Source organism: Salvelinus fontinalis, chromosome 21 (genome assembly GCF_029448725.1).
Source record: "Salvelinus fontinalis isolate EN_2023a chromosome 21, ASM2944872v1, whole genome shotgun sequence".
In the NCBI taxonomy this organism is placed as follows: Eukaryota; Metazoa; Chordata; class Actinopteri; order Salmoniformes; family Salmonidae; genus Salvelinus; species Salvelinus fontinalis.
This window is the reverse complement of record NC_074685.1, coordinates 38791385-38814908: the sequence shown is the minus strand read 5'-3', so window position 1 is coordinate 38814908 and position 23524 is coordinate 38791385. Positions and strand designations below refer to the sequence as shown.

The 23524-nt window shown below is 43.1% G+C and overlaps 3 protein-coding genes across 5 annotated transcripts in view; 1 reads left to right on the top strand and 2 right to left on the bottom strand.

The window, feature by feature from the left end:
• The window catches only part of LOC129818859 (programmed cell death 1 ligand 2-like), a 46954-nt gene extending 38470 nt beyond the window's left edge, over positions 1–8484 (bottom strand). The window contains exon 1 of the mRNA XM_055875142.1: positions 8409–8484. Coding sequence (XP_055731117.1) covers positions 8409–8424 — 16 coding nt within the window. The 5' untranslated portion in view covers positions 8425–8484. The remainder of the gene's footprint in view (positions 1–8408) is intronic.
• Positions 321–6089, top strand: LOC129818860 (relaxin-3-like). Its single transcript, XM_055875143.1, has 2 exons — positions 321–882; positions 5146–6089. The coding sequence occupies exons 1-2, from the start codon at positions 705–707 to the stop codon at positions 5514–5516; spliced, it is 549 nt and encodes a 182-aa protein (XP_055731118.1). The 5' UTR covers positions 321–704; the 3' UTR covers positions 5517–6089.
• LOC129818857 (tyrosine-protein kinase JAK2-like) overlaps positions 7416–23524 on the bottom strand; it is an 80081-nt gene continuing 63972 nt past the window's right edge. For all 3 annotated transcript variants that reach the window (XM_055875136.1, XM_055875137.1, XM_055875138.1), the window contains 12 exons: positions 22211–22298; positions 19135–19262; positions 18310–18448; positions 17606–17757; positions 16990–17140; positions 16594–16727; positions 12961–13150; positions 12596–12720; positions 12120–12292; positions 11676–11793; positions 11302–11415; positions 7416–8580 (listed from right to left, as the gene is read on the bottom strand). In XM_055875136.1, coding sequence (XP_055731111.1) covers positions 8473–8580; positions 11302–11415; positions 11676–11793; positions 12120–12292; positions 12596–12720; positions 12961–13150; positions 16594–16727; positions 16990–17140; positions 17606–17757; positions 18310–18448; positions 19135–19262; positions 22211–22298 — 1620 coding nt within the window. In that variant the 3' untranslated portion in view covers positions 7416–8472. The remainder of the gene's footprint in view (positions 8581–11301; positions 11416–11675; positions 11794–12119; positions 12293–12595; positions 12721–12960; positions 13151–16593; positions 16728–16989; positions 17141–17605; positions 17758–18309; positions 18449–19134; positions 19263–22210; positions 22299–23524) is intronic.

Genomic DNA, 23524 nt, shown 5'->3' with positions numbered 1-23524 from the left:
GATGAAGATTTGGAAGCCGTTTCGAGTGTATAGCTCTGAGCTGTTTCCAAATCTGAACAGTGACATTTCACTGTAATTCTGCTACATGAAAGAATTTATACCCAGAATACGTAAAAAAACAAACATGAATTCATTCATTGTTATGTATCTAAAGTGTGTCTGGAATCCTTTTCTACACCTGCTTTGTGTGTAAGAGAGAGAGCATGCACATGCGGCTAGGGAAGTAGGGGTGCTGCAGCACCCCCTGATGAATCAGAATTTCAAGTTGTACAAAACAAATTGGGGGGGGGGGGGGGGGGGGGGATATTTATATATTTTTCTCACAAAAGTAGTGCACTAGGACTTTACTATCCTGTATGAGAGTACCAAAAAAATGTAAGCACCCCCTAAACATCTGTGTGCAATTGTTGGGGGTTGTTATCAGGTGGAGGTGGATGGAGTGTAGAGTAATATGACTCACACCCAGGATGGTAATGGTGTGGGGTTAGTGACTATAAAAGATGGACCAGTAGCAAACAGACCACAAGAAGCATCACGGGATAGTGAGAGGTACCTAATGATATCCTATTGAAGTCTACATTGACAAGAGAACTTGGACTCACAGTACAGCATAGAAGCTCAGAACACACAGAACACCAGGACCGCACACTATAGGGTAACTTTAGTTAATCTCTCTCACAAGGAAGCCAGCTCTAAACTGAAAAATGCTACCAAAGCTTTCTTTTGTCATCCTTGTGTGTGTTGGTACTTTGTTAATGTGTACAAGCACTCAAAGCCTATCGAGAGACAATGGGATGAAACTGTGCGGCAGAGAGTTTATAAGAGCCGTTATCTTCACGTGCGGCGGGTCCCGTTGGAAACGGTCCCAAGATGGAGACTTGGGTAAGTAGCTACATCATTGCGGTCCTTAATGCAAACACTTGTCGATGATGTTGAACTGGTCAAACTTGTACTTTTCTCCGCAGTAAGACGTTGTTATAGCCTATTAATTGTGTACATCTCATGTGACTTGGGCGCCGCATTGTTTTGGTAGACCTACAAAGTCTTATTTTCGATTTTAAAAGACACAAGCTATGGTCTAAAAATCAAAAGTTGCAGTCTAGGTTTTGAAAGAAAAGCGCATATATTCAATCAAGATTTTGGTACATTTGGTCAATTCTGTCCCAGAGAACGATGGAGAGACGTTTCAGCTTGATAGTGGTAGCCTACTTCAGAACCACCGACAGTGTATTGGTTGGAGAATTAGAAAATAGGGAGCGCTGCTTTTTCCTCTGTAAAAAATATGGTACCCTGTTGGACTGATTACCGAGAAGTATACTAATTGAAACACAATCAACCTAAGCGACCCAACATTATTTTGTAATTTCCTATGTAAAAGTTGTTCAGAGCGCTTTCAATTATTAGCACGGTGGACCTGCAATGTACTTAGCACGGTTTCTGACCGTCATAGCTATCCGTGCAGTAACAGTGAACCTCTGATTTTTACTGAAATTAATTGTTAGGGTGTATTGACACGGTGGAACATGTTGGAATTAAAAAAAGAACCCCGCATTTTATCTATTCTCCTTTAGAGTTTGTGTACCGGTATTCACATGAGTCTATGCATTAAAGTGTAGATCTTTTTTAACATAATGTGTCTCACTAGCCTCGTTTATACCTGGTTCTAAAATACGTCTCTTCACATTCTGATTGTGCCCACATTTGTCGACAGGCAGGCCTATAGACAATCAAAGTATTAATTAACTGATTTTGATGAGGTCTTTCTGACCACCGGAGGCAGCCAAGACGCATCTTGTAAGGATATTCTTGAAGTGTAAACAAATCCTGATAACAAAAGCATAGCCTATAAATATGGACAATTTCACGGTTGTCCCGCCCTCATAAAATACATCACACCGGCCAGTCGAGGTAGTAAGTATGAACAACAATAGGTTACCTCTACAAATCCTCCAGAATTAAGATCATGGACTTCAATAGAAACCAAGTGCCTTCTGGTACTGTGGTCGGATGCCATAGTCCAATCGAAATTAGATAACACGTATAGAAATAAAGATATTTACTAAGATATCGTCCCTAATACATGAAAAAGGGTTCACATGTCCAATGCCAGCGCAACATCAAATATTTGAAAACATCTTAAAGGTCAATGACTGTAATAGCAGGAGTGAGAACGGGATAACCCAGAGCCCATTTTTATTCGGAGCTGGATGCAGTATTGTGGCCATCCCATGATCCCACCAACGCCCACCGTTAATTCTGGACAGCGCTGTGGATGATGGAGATAATTAAATGCTGACCGTTTTTGTATTGTGAAAAGTCTAAGGGCTGTACTCAAACCGCATTTCGGAAATGCAGTAGACGCTACTTATATCGGCTCATTCTGAAATTACCTTTACATTTATAGGCTATAGCGGAATCTGTAACGCTTCATCGTTACAGATTGAACAGAGCCCTAATTCATGTTGCTATTACCAGATATGAAAATAATAGTGGTATTTATACTGAACAAAAATATAAACGCAACAAATAACGATTTTATTGAGTTACACTTTATTTAAGGAAATCAGTCAATTGAAATAAATTCATTAGGCCCTAATCTATGTATTTCACATGACTGGGCAGGGGCGCAGACATGGCTGGGCCTGGGAGATCATAGGCCCACCCACCATGGAGCAAGACCCAGCCAATCAGAATGAGTTTTTCCCACACAAAAGGGCTTTATTACAGACAGAAATACTCAGTTTCATCAGCTGTCCGGGTGGCTGGTCTCAGGTGAAGAAGCCAGATATGGATGTCCTGGGCTGGCGTGGTTACACATGGTCTGGTGGTTGTGAGGCCGGATGGATGTACTGCCAAATTCTCTAAAACGACGTTGGCCTCCAACGGCTTATGGTAGAGAAATTAACATAAAATGATTTGGCAACAGCTCTAGTGGACATTCCTGCAGTCAGCATGCCAATTGCACACTCCCTCAAAACTTGAGACATCTGTGGCATTTTGTGTTGCAAAACTGCACATTTTAGAGTGGCCTTTTATTGACCCCAGCACAAGGTGCACCTGTGTAATGATCATGCAGTTTAATCAGCTTCTTGATATGCCACACCTGTCAGGTGGATGGATTATCTTGGCAAAGGAGAACTGCTCACTAACAGGGATATAAACAAATTTGAGAGAAATAATCATTTTGTGCTTATGGAAAATCTTTGATCTTTTATTTCAGCTCATGACACATGGGACTAACACAACATGTGTTTGGCCAGTATTTAGTACAGTGGTTTGTCTATAGAAATTGTATAAAAATCCACTCTGGCTCTAAAGGTAGCCTACAGGTGGAAAATTAGGCCTACAATATATACAAAAATATGTGGACACCCCTTCAAATTAGTGGATTTGGCTATTTCAGCCACACCCGTTGCTGACAGGTGTTAGAGCTGCCCCGGTCAAATAAGTGCTGTTATCGTAAAGTAGAAATGTCTAGGAGCAACAGCGGCTCAGCCGTGAAGTGGTAGGCCACACAAGCTCACAGAACAGGACCGCTGAAGTGCGTAAAAATTGTATTTCCTTGGTTGCAACACTCACTACCAATTTCCAAACTGCCTTTCCAAGCAAGGTCAGTACAATAAATGTTAGTCGGGAGCATCATGAAATGGCTTGCCATGGCTGAGCAGCCGCACACAAGCCTAAGATCGCCCAGGGGCGTCGGCTGGAGTGGTGTGAAGCTCGCCACTATTGGACTCTGGAGCAGTGGAAATGCGACTCTGGATTGATGAATCACGCTTCACCATCTGGCAGTCCGATGGACGAATCTGGGTTTGGTGGATGCCAGGAAAACGATACCTGCCCGATTGCATAGTGCAAACTGTAAAGTTTGGTGGAGGAGGAATAATGGCCTGGGGCTGTTTTTCATGGTTCGGGCTAGGCCCCTTAGTTCCAGTGAAGGGAAATCTTAATGCTACAGCATATGATGACAGTCTAGATGATTCTGTGCTTCCAACTGTTTGGGGAAGGCCCTTTCCTGTTTCAGCATGACAATGCCCCCATGCACAAAGCGAGGTCCATACAGAAATGGTTTGTCGAGACCGTTGTGGAAGAAGTTGACTGACCTGCACAGAGCCCTGACCTCAACCCCATTGAACACCTTTGGGATGAATTGGAACACCGACTGCGAGCCAGGCCTAATCGCCCAACATCAGTGCCTGACCTCACTAATGTTCTTGTGGCCGAATAGAAGCAATCCCCGCAGTAATGTTCCAACATCTAGTGGAAAGCCTTCCCAGAAGAGTGGAGGCTGTTATCGCAGTAAAGGGGGGGGGGGGGGGGGTTTAACTCCATATTAATGCCCGATAAGCAGGTGTCTACATACTTTTGGTCATGTAATGTACCTTGCCATACACTGCGCTCTTGTGCTGTGACTCCATCATAGTCCGTCACATCCTCAACATGTTTGTAGTAGGCCTATAATCAACCCTCGATGAGTGAAAGTGACTCCGTTTCGGAATTATCACATTATCATTATCAATTATTTGGACACAGTCATTCTCCCAGCATGTTACATTTCTGCTCCTTTGGTAGAACTGTTTAGGTCTAGTGTAGGCTAACGCAGAATCTTTATTGAATTCTGTTCTATTATATTCTGTGAATCTTTGAGCATTTTCCAGACTAATAGCTAGCAATAAAGTGCAGAAGATGTCCAAACTGATTCGTAAAGGCGCATAACTTTCTGTAAGCATCAGCGAGGCCACTTCCGCATTTACAAATCATTTGGAATAAAACAAAGAGCATGAGCTGATGAGGCTATCGGGACAGTATTAAGCCCAGTATTAAATTGTTGGTTAACAAAAGTAGGCCGTAATGATGAGTATAACTATTGAGTATAAAAGTATGCTTTTTTTCCTGTTGATTTACACAGCTTGTGCCATAAGGGAAGGTCCAAGGCAGGTTGGATTAGTTTGCGTACAGGGAGGGACCAGGGAATCTGCTCACAATGCAGATGCAGTCGGCAGATAGGAGGCATTTTAAAACCATGTGTAGAAGCAACAATACTTGATCAGATAGTTATCGGCTCATCTTGATCGGATGGATGACAACCAAAATATTAATGCAGGGTGTACTCACCCCTACTGACTGTCCCCCCCCTATGCTCAGATCTCTTCCATGCCAGCTCCCATAGTGATGTCAGAGAGGGCGAGGACAGCAGACTCAACTGGCCTCATGGTCTGGACCAGGCCGCAGTAGCAGACCACCCTCTCCAGCTCTCCTCCTCATCCCCCACCCCCCTGGCTGAACTCCTCTCACTCCTGGATGGAGTGGGGGACCATAGGGGGTCCGCGGTCAACCTCGACCCCAGTGAAGAGCTCCAGAATCATGCATTGGTGGTGGGAGCCAGAGAGTTGGCCAGGAGCCCAAGCATCAATTGGCAACGCCGCAACAAGCGAAAGAGGAACTTTTCCTTGGGCGTAGCTGGCATGTGCTGCAACCAGGGCTGCACTAAGAATGACATTGGGCGTCTGTGCTGAGACTGGGGCAGTGGGCGACAGGATGGTGGAGGTAGAGCTGCCCTAGCTTGGGTTTATCGGCCCACCTCCTCTCTGTGTTATTGGAGTGTGGGTGACAGGTAGCCGTTTTCTTTTCAGTGTTCGATTAGGTTGTTGATGGGAGAAATTTCAACACAGGCTGGCTCAGGATTTCCCAAACGCAGTCCTCGGGACCCCAAGGAGTGCACGTTTGGGTTTTGCCCTAGCCCAACACAGCTAATTCAAATCATCAACTAATCATCCAGCTTTGATCATTTAAATCAGCTGTGTAGTGTTAGGGCAATGATCCAGAGGACCAGGTTTGGGAAATGCTGGGCTAGCTGTTCAAATGGCTTTGTACGCTTTTCTGTATAATGTGTAAGGCAAATAGTTTGCAATTAAATGTGTTGTTTCATCATTAAATTAATTACTGAAGCAAAGAGCACCTATGCACTTCCCTGAGAAATACAATTGTTTGAATGACTTGAAAAATGCATCCCCCTTTACACCCAAGAATACCCCATTGAAATACTGTGAATATATGTTAAGTGTATATAAAGTCTATTTTGGAAATCACATCTTGTCCACGTTGAAATGTCTCATCCACTTTAATAGAAAAGCAAAAAATGTGCTAGCTATGAAAGAACACAGTTATTTATTAGGTTCATCCAAACTAAATTATTTCATGTCTGCATTCTACCTGGGGTAAAACCACATTATTGTTGGCCATTTACTCAATGTTTACTGTAGCTGACGCCATGGCAACAAGTCAGGTAATAAGCTCTTAGTTTCCCTTATTAGCTTTTTTTTTCTCTCACCACTCTCCTGGTTTACCATGGAAACGGTAACAGTTAGCTGGTGGCCCTGACGACAGGAGGATCCACCAGACACAATAACGGTTATTGCAATGACTACCATACTTCCACAGATCATTAGTTACACTTACTATCACCACCACTATCAAGGTGTCCATGAGAGGGATTTCACACAGCTAGTTTTAACAGGGACTCACTGGTTTATGAGGATCCTACCTCATTTAGCCTCAAAGCAATCACAACAAATCACAGTTTTCTCAGTGGGAGACCATTCCTGACTGTAATCCGACTATACCTGAGTATTTGACAATGGTTTAAGTCACCAGTCAGCGCCTTAAATAGATACAAATTTCTCTGTGGAGTGTGTGTGCGTCCATGTGTGCAATTACCCTTCAATACATTTCAAAACAAGTATTTAGAGCATCGTAATTTGAAAGAACAAGTAGTTGAATATTGGAATGTATTTAAAAAAAATACTATTTGGAAAGATTTGCATGTATTTACAATTACTTAAAATACATATCATTGGAAGCATTTGAAAGACAGTGTTTTCAAATAAATATTTGGATTATTTGGTGTGCATTTGAAAATAGTTGTGAATGTACTTAAGTTTCGTTTGAAATCGAAGCTATTCAAGGTCTCATTTGACGTATTAATCACAATATGCAGCCCATACTTTACATTGGTGTCTCTTACATGTTACAAAAACAGTTTCTAAAAGCTCGTTGGACATGGAGCAGCAAAGTGTTTGGTGCAAATATATTTGAAAAGGGGTTCAAATAGTGTTCCAGGAAAGTTTTTGATGAAGTATTCGTTTTTTTCTGTGTATTTTGAAAATACTCAAATAATTTTTTTTTAAAGTAATTGAAATAACAGATACTCAAATACACATGTATTTGAACCCAGGTCTGGTGCGCACGTGTGTGTATGTGACCTTTTTTGAGGGCTGACGGTGTGGATGGAGATGGGAGTCACCAACTTTCCACTCAAGAGGATGAATACAACCAAATAAAATGGCAGTTGAACTTTTGTCTCACACAAATACATAAAACATGCCACTAAAGCAACAAAATCAATGTCTGACCAGTTTTGCAATAACATACCCTTTAATACTGTATGACTGCTTTGATATAAAATAGCTGATATTTTACAATCAATTTAGCCAAAGCATTATAACTCAAATGTAACACCAGCACACTTACGTTCAACTCGCAAACAGGTAAATAGTGGCTTGTATAAAAACAATTAAATAAATACATGTTAAAAACCCATGAACATAGATTATCGCTTTTAAAAAAAAAAAAAAAAAAAAAAAAAATATGTTCACTCAAAACACTTTAACCTTCGAAGTTTTGACATTGACGTGGCATCGCCTATGACAGTCCGCACGGCTGCCATAACAACCTGAAATAAAAGGACAAACAAACTGACAGACAAAACAGTCTCGTCCATTTTCTTATACGTACTACTGATCCGGCAGAAGTGCACATTCATATTCCAATGGAGGTCAGCAGGTGAGATGACGGCACATTAACGCAATATGGATGACCGTGACAAAGAGAAAAGTGGTTTGACATAATCCACTTGAGTTGAGGAGGGAGGCAGATGGAACACTCTTCACGTCTTTACTAAATGGACGTCGTCCGTATTGCTATCCTTGACGTGTTTCTCTGCTGCCATTAGCATCAACATATACAACAGCGGAGTGTGTTCTGCCTGTGCTGGAGTCTGAGGCCAGAGCCCAAAATAAGTCATAATAGCCACAGTGAAAACATCCCAGAATGGAGAAAAGACGACGGCAAAGTAACAGCATGTGGTCATTTTCCTTCCCCCAAATCAGTGAAAAAAGAGGTAGGTTCGCACACAAAGACAGACTTCAATATTGTCTTTTTGTGATTTCTCCCAGAATTCCATTGGTAATCCTCCCCGTTTTCTCCTCCTATCTGCTCCAGAAGACTGTTGGCTCAAGTGACTTCATTGTCGTAGTCTTTGAGAGTTAAGGCGTCGCCAGGGCTGTATTGATTAGGGCACATCGTAGCAAAACGTTTTACAATGGAAAATGAAAATGAGCGTTTCTTACTGGACAAGGTGATCATGTGGGCTGGGCCAGGTCACCTCCAGCAGAACCCTCCAGGAAAGGTTCCTCAGCCCTCTTTACTGTCCCGGAACGTGTCCACACTCTGGGCTAACTTCTTGAAGGTGGGCCGCAGACCTGGGTCACCATTCCAGCACTCTGTCATCATGTTGTGGATCTGAGGGGTAAATAGATAGAGTTGACCATTTAAAACGGAATACAAGCACACAAGTGGATAATGCATTTCAAATCATTGAGGATGACACAAAAAAGTCCTCTTAAATAAATGGTTCAAAAATGTAACATAGTAGTAGGTATAAGTTACACAGTAGACCTAGCCTACTAGGCAGAATTGGGTGACACATGTTAACTCGAAATGACACAACGACAAGGTTCCAGTTTAACAAAGTTTACTATAAGATATGAACACACTACAAGGTAGCCATTACACTCAAGGCTAGGTCCATCGACGACTAGACTCCCTGCGCATGCGCACTCTTGACTAAGTGATAGCCTTGTAATAACAGAAATGTAGGGATACTTAAAACATGAACTTAACAATCTCCCCCTTTTCTTTAAAGACAAATAAAACATCAACATAATTAAATGTCCAAGTATTATTCAAGATCCCCATTACAAATGAGTTGTGTGACAGTTTTTATTTGTATTACTCAAGCTGCCACTTTCCATTACTGAGAGCCTGTAGGAGCACAAGACCGGATGCTCCTTTTTAGTCAGACAGTCAGCAAGCTGTTCCTTTGTGGTCGACCACAGAATCCGCTGGATTCTCTGTGCTTGATTAAGTTCCTTGATGCTGCTAATCTCGAAGTCTTTTCTCTGTGACAGACTTGGTTGACTTCACAGCATCAACTAATGAGTAGTTGTCAGTGACACAAACTACAGGTAGAATGTGCCGTTTTGTCTCACCAGTGGTAAGCTCTGAGAACAGAGTTGCAAGAAAGATCGCATTGTCAATTCCATCCGCAAGAGCAAGTGTTTCTCCAGCAAGTCCGCTTCGGACAACCCTTCTGATCCTTTTGACTGCCAACAGATAGGTGAGAATCTTCCTCCTTCACCCATTAACACGATTAGATGTCCACCTTGTGTGCCTCCATCTGTAAGGTTCCCTAGCGAAGCATCAGTATTTTTCCATCAACTGTAATAAACTCTATGCCAACATAACAAAAATGATCATGCTCCTCACGGCCAACCTAGAAAACAGCTTTGAGGTATGGAATCACAGTTGAAGCAAAGGTCTGTGAGCCACCCCAGATAAAGTCATCAACATGACAGGCAAGTACTCCAGTCACATTGCAGTCTTGATCAAGCCAATAGAAGACTGCAGGATCCACTTATGACATTTTTCCACCTGTATTCAGCATTGTTGCCTTGACTTTGTTGTACCAGTAGAGTGATCCATCTGCCAGTCCATACACACACTTTTTTAGTTTCCACAGTGTTCCTTCGCTTTTAGCTTCGGGCGGAGGTCGGATGTGAATGTCCCTTGACAGCTCTGTTCCCTGCAAAAATGCAGATTTGATGTCTATGGAATTAAGTTTCCATTTTTTCTGGCAGATCACTGACATCAGCAATCTGAGTGACTCTGAGGCGCATGTCGGTGAGTCTTTTGGGAGTTGTTTAGCAGCCAGCTCCTCAAAACCTCTAGCCACTAGACGTGCTTTGGGCACTATTCCAGTTAAGGATTCTTTAAGGGTACACACCCACCTTGTTGAGACGCATTTTTGGCCAATGTCTTTGACTTCCTCAAACACTCAATTTTTCCTCCAATTACTGAGCTCATCTAGCTTAGCTGAGTCAAATGACACGTCCTTGGTTTCAAGTACATCATCATTTTGAATGTCATTCTGTTTTTCTCGATTTTCCATTGGTTCAATTCTGATATTATCTACAAGTGACAGGTCAGCTGACCCTGTTGTACCAGAAAGTGTAGCTGGTTCAGACTACTGCAAGTTTTCCTTTTGCTTTCCCTGTTCGTCCAATGACGGTTGCTGTATGTGGAGTACCACTTTCTCTGTCCTTGTAGTTAACAGTTTATCCAGTTTTCAGATTGGAACAACCATGTTCTCTTAACACATGTGGCTGTTGCTGAATGTTTTCCTCATTCGAACGCTCAACAGTATTACCAGGGGCATGGTTGAAGGTCTCTGCTCCATTTCCTGTGTCAGTTTCAGTGTCACATGAACTTAACAACACATACAGTATAACATAACAAAACAAAGGACAGGATGACATTGTCATAGACACAGAGCAGGACTCCCTCGGCAGATCAGCGATCTCTGGCTCCTAAACTGAGTTAGATCATGGTGGTGTCAGTTGATGCCGTAGAAATATAATGACGCAATTGGCTTGCTGGCCCTGATGTCGTCCACAGCTCAGCCTCTCTGTAGCCTGGACTTGGTATTCCACCACAACTCACGTGTAGCGCCCACTTGGGTGATGCCTCTGCTGCTGCTACAGCGCAAGAAAAGGCCACCACACATCAGTACGAGCTCGCTGCCGTTTCCATACTCCAGTCAGGTCACCATTGATCAAGAAGTAGCCGGTGTTGAAATGCGTCTTTTAAAATGCTAATATTAGCCAGCCTAGCTAAACCTGACAAGTCATCCTGCCATCAGTCCTGCAACTCCGTGGGTGAAAGCAACCAGATATATCCAATCAACAACTCAATTACTTATCAACAAAACTAAAAAGATTATAAAAAATTAAAAACTATTAAAAAAAACACCTAAAAACATAAAATATGTCAAACATGTACTGGGCTCTCTGTTTAGGCTGCCTTACGATTTTGAGGGAGGCTCGAGTTTAGCTGGCAATCAGATATACACAACATACAGAGACAGACGGAGACAAACAGACAAAAACAGACGGTCAGCCTCACCTCCTCGGGACAGCCCTGGGGAGCAGGGAGTCTGTATCCTCTCTTCAGGAGGTCAATGAGGTGGTACACTATCATCTGGCCCTGCTTGTCACGGCCCATCTTATCCATGAACACCTGGAGGAGGGGGGAGGGGATAAGAGCTTGGTTAGTTACAGCATCAAATGCAGTTTGATCATTTCTATGAGGGACACATGGTACAAGAAATAGTCTTCAACGGCCATAATTATGACTACGACAAGTCTTCATCGAGCTCTTTCCACCTTTTTGAACAAGTAGGCAGTATCAAAGAGAGAAAGGTTGAGGGAGACAGTTGAGTTAGAAAAGTGATAGAGACGAAGAGGTGGAAGAGGAAAAATAATAGTGCAGAGACGTACGGCTGGAGGACTGCAGTTCTTGTCGCTCTGGGTGAACAGCTCGTATAGGACCACTCCAAAGCTCCACACGTCAGAGCCCACTGAAAACTTGCTCTCAGTCAGCGACTCGGGGGCATACCTTCAACACAACGAAGCAAAATGAGCTACAAATGTAAATAAGACATACACACAGCAGTGATCTAAAAAGCTAAAAAAAGAGACCCTTTAAAAGGCGTTATAAAGGGTATCTAAGTATTAATATACAGTCAATCTTTAAGTTAAAATAGTTTATACAACATTAAATAAAAAGTCAATCTTTTTTCAAATTGTAGGATTGTTATTTTGGTGCTTGCCAATTAGTGAGCTCATTTGTGACCGACTTCATTAATAAAAGTAACAATCGATTACTGTAGTAACCACAATTCTCCCACTGCCTGTTAAAGAAGTTGCGGTATTATTTCTCACCAGAAGATGGGGCTCTCTCCCGGCTCTCTGACGGTGTAGTAGTCCTTGTCCTGAGGCAGGACCTTGGTGAGCCCAAAGTCTCCTATCTTCACCCTCAGCTCACTCTCCACCAGGATGTTACGGGTGGCCAGGTCTCTGTGGATGTAGCGCTTGGTCGCCAGGTAGTCCATGCCCTGCAGTGGCACACAGGTAGAGTTCAGTGAGTTCCTGTGAAGTCGTTCAAATGACAGTCCACAGTAACAAACATCAGTCTCCCGAGGAGCAAGGGGCTGCCTGCATTCAAATGAATCAAGTAGTAAACGTTTAACAACATTATTGTCGGTTCTTCTCCATTGGTTTTAAAGGGAAATTGCTCTCCGTTGCAAAAGTTTGTCGGACATCGCAACAGTAAACAGGGAGGGCAGGACTTGAAAAATGGTCAATCGTCTTCCTCAAGCATTTGCACAGTATTACAATGTACTGTGACAGTCCTGTACCTTGCAGATCTGTGAGGCGTAGAGCAGGAGCTTCTTGTAGTCGAAGCGATCCTTGTTCTTGACGAGGTAGTCTCTCAGACTGCCGTGGGGGAGGTACTCCATGATCAGATGCAGGTTCCTCCGACCTAGGACATGGTTAGAATTGAATAAACATCGCAGCAGTCAGATGCATAGCACTACAACACTTTAGCTTGCGCTAATTTCCAGTGATTGAAAGTTCTTGTTACGACGGTCATGTACTGTACAAAGCTGGGACATAGTAGCATGATTCATCTCAAACAGTTGCATATTCAAGGAACAATGACCGCGAGAAGATTGCGGTCGTCACACTTTTGCTCAACAGCAGAAGAACATACAGATCTCACCAGCGCTGTAGCACACTCCCTTGTACTTGACGATGTTGTCATGCTGGAGGGACTTGAGGATCTCGATCTCCCGTTCAAAGTCTCGGAGGTGTTCGGCTGTGCTGTGCTGCAGCTTCTTGACTGCCACCACCTCCCCTGTGTTGTCGAGCAGAGGGTCGTACCTACACATCTCCACACTGCCAAAGTTACCCTGCGAGAGAGAGAGACAGTGGGAGTTATTCATCTCGGTGAACCCAGAACTTAACCCTTGTGTAGTCTTAGCATTCTGTATACTCCACTTGTCCAAAAGGTCAAAAATGACCCGCCTTCACTAGACCCCGAAAAGAAAGCCGCTTAATTGAATTTTAAACCCCAAAATCTATTTTGCACGAAGAAGAAAAAACGTGTCATTCATCAAACTTTGTGAATATCTGGGGTTTTCCCTCTTCACAATGCAGAAAGACTGCATTTCATCAGAGGACACCACTCGTTTTTATTACAACTCACCTGTCGAGTTGTAATAAGTAGAGGATTATTATTATTATTGCTAAAGGTACTGCATAGGTGTAAACATACATTTTTTAGCAAGAGATAGCACTTGCATAGCCAAAGAAAGTAGCAGAAATGTCCAGAAAGTGGTTTTGAATGTATTTTACTGAAGGGAAACAATAACAGTCTTTTTTGGCAACATAGTGATATATTCTTATATACTGTACAATGAGGAATTCAACTACAAAATACTAGTCTTCTCCCATTTTTTGAACCATTGTCCCCACCCACAAGGTGCATAAACAACAACAATAAGAAAATAAGATAATAGGTACAAAACTAAAATGTGAAGAACATAAATCAATCAACTCTAATTAGCACATGTAGGACAGTATGCAAGTGTGTGTGCATGGACTTTTCAGATGTATTTCTCACATGTGCAGCACATATTATTTGTTTTAGTCCTTCTCTGGGGGGGGGCAGAATTGGCATCTCCTCCTCTTGCCTGCCCCAGCTGCAGCCTCAGGTGGATCAGGACAAGATTCATCCCCCTGAACAGCTTTCACAAGCGCTGCTGTGCGAGGGAGGCACTCCCTTCTTTGAATGTGTGGGGTTACAAGTGCCTTTCCCAGCTGCTCCAGGAACACCCTCCTCTTGTTCCGCTTATCAGGCATCCAGGTAGGGTTGATCTTGTTCCATATCACGAAGCCATTGTATGAGGACACATCAATGATGTTATGGAAGATGACCAGGGGCCAGCGGGAAGTCATCCTCCTGCAGCTGTAAGTTCCAATCACCTTGTCAAGGTTGTCCACGCCTCCTTTGTTGTGGTTGTAGTCCAGGATGATGGCTGGCTTCCTGTCCTCACGATCACTGATCTCAGCCGTTTTGTGCAGTGTGCTCAGGAGGACCACATTCTTGTTCCTCTTTGGGAGGTAAGAAACTAGAGTGGTGGTGGGGGTGAATGCAAACTTTGATGAGAAGGCCTCTCTCCCCCTTGTTACGAGGAGTGCAGGAGGGAGCTCAGGCTTGTTATTTCTAACTGTGCCAACCATGGTGATCTTCCTCTTCAGAAGCTGCTGGCTGAGTTCATAAGAGGTGAAGAAATTGTCACACGTGACACTGTGCCCCCTCAGTCCATCTGTCACATCAAGCACAACCTGCATCCCCTGGTTCTTCTCCGGGCCTCCACTGGTCTGCTTCCCTGTGTAGACTTGCATCTTCCAAGCGTAGCTGGATTGTGCGTCACAGGCCACCCATATCTTGATGCCATACTTTGCTGGCTTGCTGGGCATATACTGCCAGAAATTAGTATCAGTGTCACCGAAAACAATCACATAAATCAATGATATTACAGCAATACATAATAGAATTAACAGTGAAAATCACTTACATTAGAGAAATAAAAATGTACCTCTGAATGGAACCAGTTGCTTATTCACTGTTACTTCAGGCCCAGGGTTGTAGACACTTGGCAGACACTCCACCCACTACACCCAGACCTCTCTTATGGCCGCCAGTTTGTCTCTCACACGTCTTGCAGGTCTTGACTCATGGTTATCAAATCATAGCCTTCTTGAGAAAGTGAGAGACTTTCAGTGGCATCGCGGCACGGAAAATCGCCCTTCCACTCTCTGCATTCCAGAGACTACATGTAGCCTCGCCTCGGGACCTATACACACCCGCTAAGATTATCAGCCCTATGTAGGCACGTAGGTCAAATTCATCCTTTTCCAGATGTCTTGATATTTACAGAAACCCTCCAAATTTGTCATCTCCAGGAAGATTTTTTCAATGGCTGGTGGGATGAACATGTAGATTGTTGAGGCGATGTCCTGGGCATGGGCAACTGCATGTCTTGTGGGCCATGGGGTCATCCTTATGACATTTTGTGCTGCCATCCTGCCCTGGTTGTCATATGGTGACAAGGACCATGTTATTTAGCTGTTCTTTGACAAAAAAATTATCTTTCAGCTTGGGGGATTTCTTCTTCATCTGAAGATGATGCATCGTTATCTGGGTTGTATTCTTCCCCATATTCTTCTTCAGATACCTCCTCCTCTCCTAAATCACTGTTCTCTTGTTCCTCCTGGACATCTGAAAAAATCTGATCTACGACCTGTTGGGCACTGAAACGTGCACTCATGGCTTCAGCATAGAGAGAACTGGGGGGGACTGTCATCTGCAGCACCTTTATAGTCTCTAACTGCATTCCCCATTAGTAAACAATGCTTTCAAGAAATGTTTATTTTGTCTGAAATAGTTTTTATTTTGTCTGTGAACTTGAGTCATGTGTGGGGTCGTGGAGAGGTCGTGGAGGGGAGGTGCTGCACATGCACAAGAAAGTTTTTGTTTCGTCTGAGTTCAATCAGTAGCACACAATCTCAATTTCTCATTGTGTGTGTGTGTGTGTGTGTGTGTCTGTGGTTTTTGTGGTGTGTAAATGATTTTATAACTGCCGGGTCAAAAATGACCCTAAGACAATATTTGTTCCCTGGTGGTGTACAGCTTTCATGGAAATATGAACAAAGACGATGTTTCACTTTTTCTAATGTTGGGGTCAGTCTAGGAAAAGTCAACAAATTTCAAGTTGAAAAAATTTAATTTAGGGGGTTTTCTCTGCTATTAAACATAGTGGCGGATCATTTTTGACTCTTAGACAACACAAGGGTTAAGTCTTGTGTAATTGGTCAGATGATCGATGTAATTGGTCAGATGTTCTGGGTCCATATTGGTTAAGAGAAGGATCGGGAACCAGAAGGAAGAATCTCTACCCTCTCTCTTTGCAAGTTACGGGCAAGTCTATGGGCCAAATGTCCTCTCCCCATCCGAAATTCTAAAGTTGCTAACACCTGCAAAATCGTGATTTGTCCAAAGAACCCAAAATAATTCTGTTAGTTATCTCACGCATCCTGTAGTATCATGATCTACGGTATCACTTATATTGACGTGGTCTGTCTCGAAGAGATTAGTGAGTGATTGATCAATTCATCGAGCGAAAACGGAGATAAAAATGAAACGTAACGGCGCAAAAGAGGGGGGAAAATCTACAACCACAGACGGTGGTTGCTAGCATAATGAAGCATAACTAGCATAACTAGCATTGCTAGCATAACTAGCATAATGAAGAGAGAAAGAGTGTGTGTGTAGTTGCAAGCGTCTAACCTTCCCCAGCTGCTTGAGGAAGATGAGATGTCTCTCTTCAAACAGAGCGGGCTCCTGGTTCTCAAAAGACCCTGGGAACCCAAAACCTCTGGTCCTGTTGGGCACCATGTCACTCTCCACCAGCAACTCATAGTCTAGGACAGGAGACAGAACACAATCAATACAGAGACCTTCTGTAAATCAACTAAACAACAATAATAATATGCTATCCAAAATGACCCATAGCTAATATTCGGTATAAGTAGTCCACGCGAGAATCGAACCCACAACCCTAATGTTGCCAGCGCCATGGTTCAACACACTGAGCCATTGGAACATCATCAGGTTTGAGTAAAATGACTAGAATTACATCTTTGTCTGTGGGCAGAGCAGTAGAAAGACAAGAGGGCTACTGACCAGGAGTGAAGAGGCTGTTGAGGTCTCTGATGACAGCTCTGAAGGAAGGTCTGTTGGAGGGCTCATAGTCCATACAGCTGTTGATGAGATTGGCCAGCTCTGTCCACTTCGGAGCAGGTAGCTGGTGGCGGTCCTCATAGAACAGCCGTTTCTACAGAGGGAGATAATAAAGAGCAGAGCGAGTACACAATGTTGGCATGAAATAGTATCCACTATGTCCCTTCTCCTTGTCCTCATGGAACAGGTATTTCTAGCCAGGAAAATACCTTGAAGACATATATGCCCAAACATGTTGGTTTCAATAGATGTATTCATTATACACATTTTCAGAAGACCAGAAACTATGGCCCTCAAAACACAACACAACAGAGGAACAAAACCCTACACAGCTCAAAAGCGTTTCATTTTCCTGCCTTTTATTTGATTTCCTGCTTGTGACCTACCTTGATATTTCGGTGTAGTTTACAGTGTGCTATACAAACAATGCTTCAGAAACAGGAGATCGGCTCCTGCCCTTTGGGCCATTCTGGCTCGGACATGGCTTTCAAACTAAATGAACTGTTATTGCTGTGATTAATATGAATTGCCCAACAACAACACGTCCCCCGGTCTTTACCTTAGAGCAGTCCAGTGTGCTGAGTGGTTTGTCTCCTCCACTGCAGATCTCCCACAGGGTTGTGCCGAAGGCCCACTTATCCGTGGCCAGAGTCAGGTGTCTAGGCACCTCTATACACTCTGGAGGCACCCAGGGGATACGCTCCACCAAGACTAGAGGTTATAAAGAAGAAGGAGGAGGATGAGTTTCCCTGTGACCATGGACTGTAAAGTAGTCAGCTTCACCCTACCGTTCTTCAGGTGAGGGTTGAGAGGGAGCGAGGGGTGGGTCGAGAATGCATCGGAGAGAGAAGGACTGTATATGTTCGAGGATATTTTTTTTATTTCGTTTTTATCATTGCCACTGTGCAATAGCCACAAAAAATATCCGACATTACTTAAAGAAAAGCGTGTCGAAAAATGTCTGGAGTTTCTACCTTCGCATGCTTTCTGCATGGTTAACACTTTTTGATTTATTTCCTAGTATCTCCTCTTGGTGGAGGAGAGAGGAGGGGTGGCGAAGAGAGGAGTGTCCACTGACAATGCAGTATTTGTTTCCTTTGAAATATTGTATACGTGGTGAATACGTTGCATCAACACTGCCTGAGGAAGACCTGTTTGGTTCTAAAGGCCCTGTAAATGCCCTGTAAAGACCATGTAAAAGTTCAGTAAAGTATAATTTCTTAGTATCTCTTTGTAATAACTGATACAAGAGCTGGTGCTCACCATCTTTGGGCAGGACAGTGATGCTGATTCCAGGGTCACTCAGTTTGATGAAGGGAGGGTTCCCAGTCTTCTTGTCCTCCTCTCGGATCAACAGGACGTTCTTGGCACACACGTTTCCATGGATCAGGTTCTTATCCTCCTGTTACACACAGAATATGACAGACAGATTTGTGGCAGATTGCAAATAAATGTAATACCATTACGGTGCTATATATATATATATATATATATATATATATATATATATATATATATATATATATACACACACACACACACACACACACACACACACACACACACACACACACACACACACACACACACACACACACACACACACACACACACACACACCACTTAGCAGACACAGTTGTATATGTTATATTGGACAGAGAGGAGAGAGAAAGTGGGAAAGGTAGGAGTGTGCATCACATACAGTAGACCAGGGTTTCCTAAACTCGGTCCTCGGGACCTCAAGGGGTGCACGTTTAAGTTTTTGCCCTCGCACTACACAGCTGATTGAAATAGTCAACTAATCATCAAGCTTCACAGTGGACTGTGGGTCCGATTCGAACCCATGTCAACGCTGGTATATGTGTTGTAGGCAGCGGCACAGACTGCTAGACCACCCAGGTGACATAGCGGACACTTTGAGCCGAAGCGATTTACAGTGATTGCATACATATTTCTTGTGTGAACCCTGGAGGTTCTTCTAGCAGATGATGATTAGGGTCTTACTAGGTCATTGTTTGCACCTATGTGGTGTATGTGGCAATGAAACTTTTTAAATGTGTTACTGTGTAACTGATTGATTGGTCTTACCAGGTAATGCATAGCCCAGGCCAGCTGCTTGGCCACCTCTAGCTTCCAGGTGATGTTCACAGAGCTCTTATTCTTCTTCAGGTATGTATCTAGGGACCCAAACTTCACATACTCCTGCACCATCATGTCTGAAAAGTAAAGGATTATAATTCAACAATCACAGCTGTACTACCGCAGCACAATACAGTGATACGTGCCAAATTGTACAAAAAGGGGACTTCAAACTGCCATAGAGCTCCATATTGCCACGATGAGGGCAAGCCATTTCCAAGCTTCTATGGTTAATAAGGACTGTTGGGTGAAAACATCCCATCTCCATCTACCCACAGGGATGCCATGTTGACTCCAATGCTTCCCACAGTTGTGTCAAGTTGGTTGGATGTCCTTTGGATGGTGGACCATTAACACACACGGGAAACTGTTAATCGTTAAAAACCTAGCAGCGTTAAACTTCTTGACTCAAACCGGTGCGCCTGGTACCTACTACCATACACCATTCAAAGGCACTTAAATCTTTTGTCTTGCCCATTCACCCTCTGAATTGCACACACACACAATCCACGTCTCAAATGTCTCAAGGCTTAAAACGCCTTCTTTAACCTGTCTCCTCCCCTTCATCTATACTAATTGAAGTGGCGTTAACAAGTGACATCAATAACGGATATAGATTTCACCTGGTCGGTCGATGTCATGGAAAGAGCAGGTGTTCTTAATGTTTTGTACAGTCGTGACCGAAAGTTTTGAGAATGACACAAATATTAATTTTCACAAAGTTTGCTGCCTCAGTGTCTTTAGATATTTTTGTCAGATGTTACTATGGAATACTGAAGTATAATTACAAGTATTTCATAAGTGTCAAAGGCTTTTATTGACAATTACGTGAAGTTGATGCAGAGTCAATATTTGCAGTGTTGACCCTTCTTTTTCAAGACCTCTGCTATCCGCCCTGGCATGCTGTCAATTAACTTCTGGGCCACATCCTGACTGATGGCAGCCCATTCATGCATAATCAATACTTGGAGTTCGTCAGAACTTGTGGGTTTTTGTTTGTCCACCCGCCTCTTGAGGATTGACCACAAGTTCTCAATGGGATTAAGGTCTGGGGAGTTTCCTGTTTTGTTCCTCGACCCACTTAGTTATCACTTTTGCCTTATGGCAAGGTGCTCCATCATGCTGGAAAGGGCATTGTTCGTCACCAAACTATTCCTGGATGGTTGGGAGAAGTTGCTCTCGGAGGATGTGTTGGTATCATTCTTTATTCATGGCTGTGTTCTTAGGCAAAATTTTGAGTGAGCCCACTCCCTTGGCTGAGAAGCAACCCCACACATGAATGGTCTCAGGATGCTTTACTGTTGGCATGACACAGGACTGATGGTAGCGCTCACCTTGTCTTCTCCGGACAAGCTTTTTTCCCGGATGCCCCAAACAATCGGAAGGGGGATTCATCAGAGAAAATGACTTTACCCCAGTCCTCAGCAGTCCAATCCCTGTACCTTTTGCAGAATATCAGTCTGTCCCTGATGTTTTTCCTGGAGAGAAGGGGCTTCTTTGCTGCCCTTCTTGACACCAGGCCATCCTCCAAAAGTCTTCGCCTCACTGTGCGTGCAGATGCACTCACCCCTGCCTGCTGCCATTCCTGAGCAAGCTCTAGATTGGTGGTGCCTCGATCCCGCAGCTGAATCAACTTTAGGAGACGGTCCTGGCGCTTGCTGGACTTTCTTGGGCGCCCTGAAACCTTCTTCACAACAATTGAACCGCTTTCCTTGAAGATCTTGATGATCCCATAAATGGTTGATTTAGGTGCAATCTTACTGGCAGCAATATCCTTGCCTGTGAAGCCCTTTTTTTGCAAAGCAATGATGACGGCTCGTGTTTCCTTGCAGGTAACCATGGTTTACAAAGGAAGAACAATGATTCCAAGCACCACCCTCCTTTTGAAGCTTCCAGTCTGTTATTCGAACTCAATCAGCATGACAGAGTGATCTCCAGCCTTGTTCTCGTCAACACTCACACCTGTGTTAACGAGAGAATCACTGACATGATGATGTCAGCTGGTCCTTTTGTGGCAGGGCTGAAACGCAGTGGAAATGTTTTTGGGGGATTCAGTTCAATTGCATGGCTAAGAGGGACTTGACAATTAATTGCAATTAATCTGAACACTCTTCATAACATTCTGGAGTATATGCAAATTGCCATCATACAAACTGAGGCAGCAGACTTTGTGAAAATTAATATTTGTGTCATTCTCAAAACTTTTGGCCACGACTGTACACTCAGTTTATAGTGCCCTACAGACACTTATTGTACACCTTGTATATGTGGAAGAGTTTCTTATGCCACAGAATGTGGAAAAGGCCATCCTTTCTATCCTTAGGTTTTAAGTATGAATGTCACATGCCCAAAGTACAGTGAACTGCCTTTCTTTCAAGCACTAAACCCAACAATGCAGTAATCAATAACAATGTAATACTAAAAATAACATAAGGTAGGTGTTCCTAATGTTTTGTACACTCAGTATATAGAGCAAGGCCTGCTTTATAGGCTGAGCCTGCACTTGATGCACTAGCTGGCTGCTCCAGTCATTACATCTTAGGATTAACCCAGGGCATCAGTCCGTTCAGTAGTCACAGGTCACAGCTACTGTACGCCTTTTAGTCCAGACAGTGTGGTGACCAATGCTGGCCCTGATGCTAACCCACAGAGAACACGGCGAATTTGGCCAGGATCATGTTCATTAGGCACCAAATGGAAGAAAACTGACAAAAAGGGAGGGACTACCTGGACTTGTCCAATAAGAAACACATTTTCGTGTTCTGTCAGGTGCCCTAATGAACATGACCCTGTTATGTTTAATCCTGCCTCAGCAGGACTCCATTAGAAAAACACCCGTATCCCATCATAACAGACTGATCCTCAGACCGACGACACTGACTGCAGAGACAGACAAAGGTCAACATTGTTGTAGAGAGGGCAGGGAGGTAGGGAGAGTTTAGGGGCTATGGTTGGGAGGGAGAGGTAGGCTATCAGAGGAAAAGGCGGGAGGAACAATATAACTGAATTGTGGGATGTCACTTACTTTCCTCCCCGCAGACACACACGCCATAGTTGAGGAGCATGTGCTTATGGGACAGCTGGCTCATCATACTGGCGGCTTCAAAGAACGACTGGTGACAGACACATTTGAAAATATAAACATAGCAAATTAACAAATACCATTGGCAAAACAACATTTTCCTGTCCATTTCAACAGTGGTGGAAAAACTACCCAATTGTCATACTTGAGTAAAAGTAAAGATACCTTAATAGAAAATGACTCAAGTGAAAGTCGCCCAGTAAAATACTACTTGAGTAAAAGTCTAAAAGTATTTGGTTTTAAATATACATAAGTATCAAAAGTAAATGGAATTGCTAAAATAAAAGTTAAAATAATTTCAAATGACTAATATTAAGCAAACCAGTCTGCACAATTTTATTTTTTTCTTTAGCCAGGGCCACACTCAGACATAATTTGCAAAATGAAGCATGTGTGTGTTAGTGAGTCCACCAGATCAGAGGCAGTAGGGATGACCAGTGATGTTCTCTTGATAAGTGTGTGAATTGGACAATTTTCCTGTGCAAGTGTAACGAGTACTTTTGCGTGTCAGGGAAAATGTATTGAGTAAAAAGTCCTTTATTTTCTTTAGGAATGTAATGAAGTAAAAGTAGGCAAAAATATAAATAGTAAGGTACAGATACCAAAAAAACTACTTACAGTTGAAGTCGGAAGTTCACATACACCTTAGCCAAATACATTTAAAATCAGTTTTTCACAATTCCTGACATTTAATCCTAGTAAAGATTCCCTGTCTTAGGTCAGTTAGGATCACCACTTTATTTTAAGAATGTGAAATGTCAGAATAATAGTAGAGAGAACGATTTATTTGAGCTTTTACTTCTTTCATCACATTCCCAGTGGGTCAGAAGTTTACATACACTCAATTAGTATTTGATAGAATTTCCTTTAAATTATTTAACTTGGGTCAAACGTCCACAAGCTTCCCACAATAAGTTGGGTGAATTTTGGCCCATTCCTCCTGACAGAGCTGATGTAACTGAGTCAGGTTTGTAGGCCTCTGCTCGCATACAGTTTTTCAGTTCTGCCCACACATTCTCTATGGGATTGAGGTCAGGGCTTTGTGATGGCCCCTCCAATACCTTGACTGTTGTCCTTAAGCCATTTTGCCACAACTTTGGAAGTATGCTTGGGGTCATTGTCCATTTGGAAGACCCATTTGTGACCAAGCTTTAACTTCCTGACTGATGTCTTGAGATGTTGCTACAATATATCCACATAATTTTCTTCCTCATGATGCCATCTATTTTGTGAAGTGCACCAGTCCCTCCTGCAGAA

Coding starts and splice junctions, on each gene's coding strand:
- LOC129818860 (XM_055875143.1), top strand. CDS start 705: ATGCTACCAAAGCTTTCTTTTGTCATCCTTGTGTGTGTTGGTACTTTG. Junction 883..5,145: donor GTCCCAAGATGGAGACTTGG/GTAAGTAGCTAC, acceptor CCCTATGCTCAG/ATCTCTTCCATGCCAGCTCC.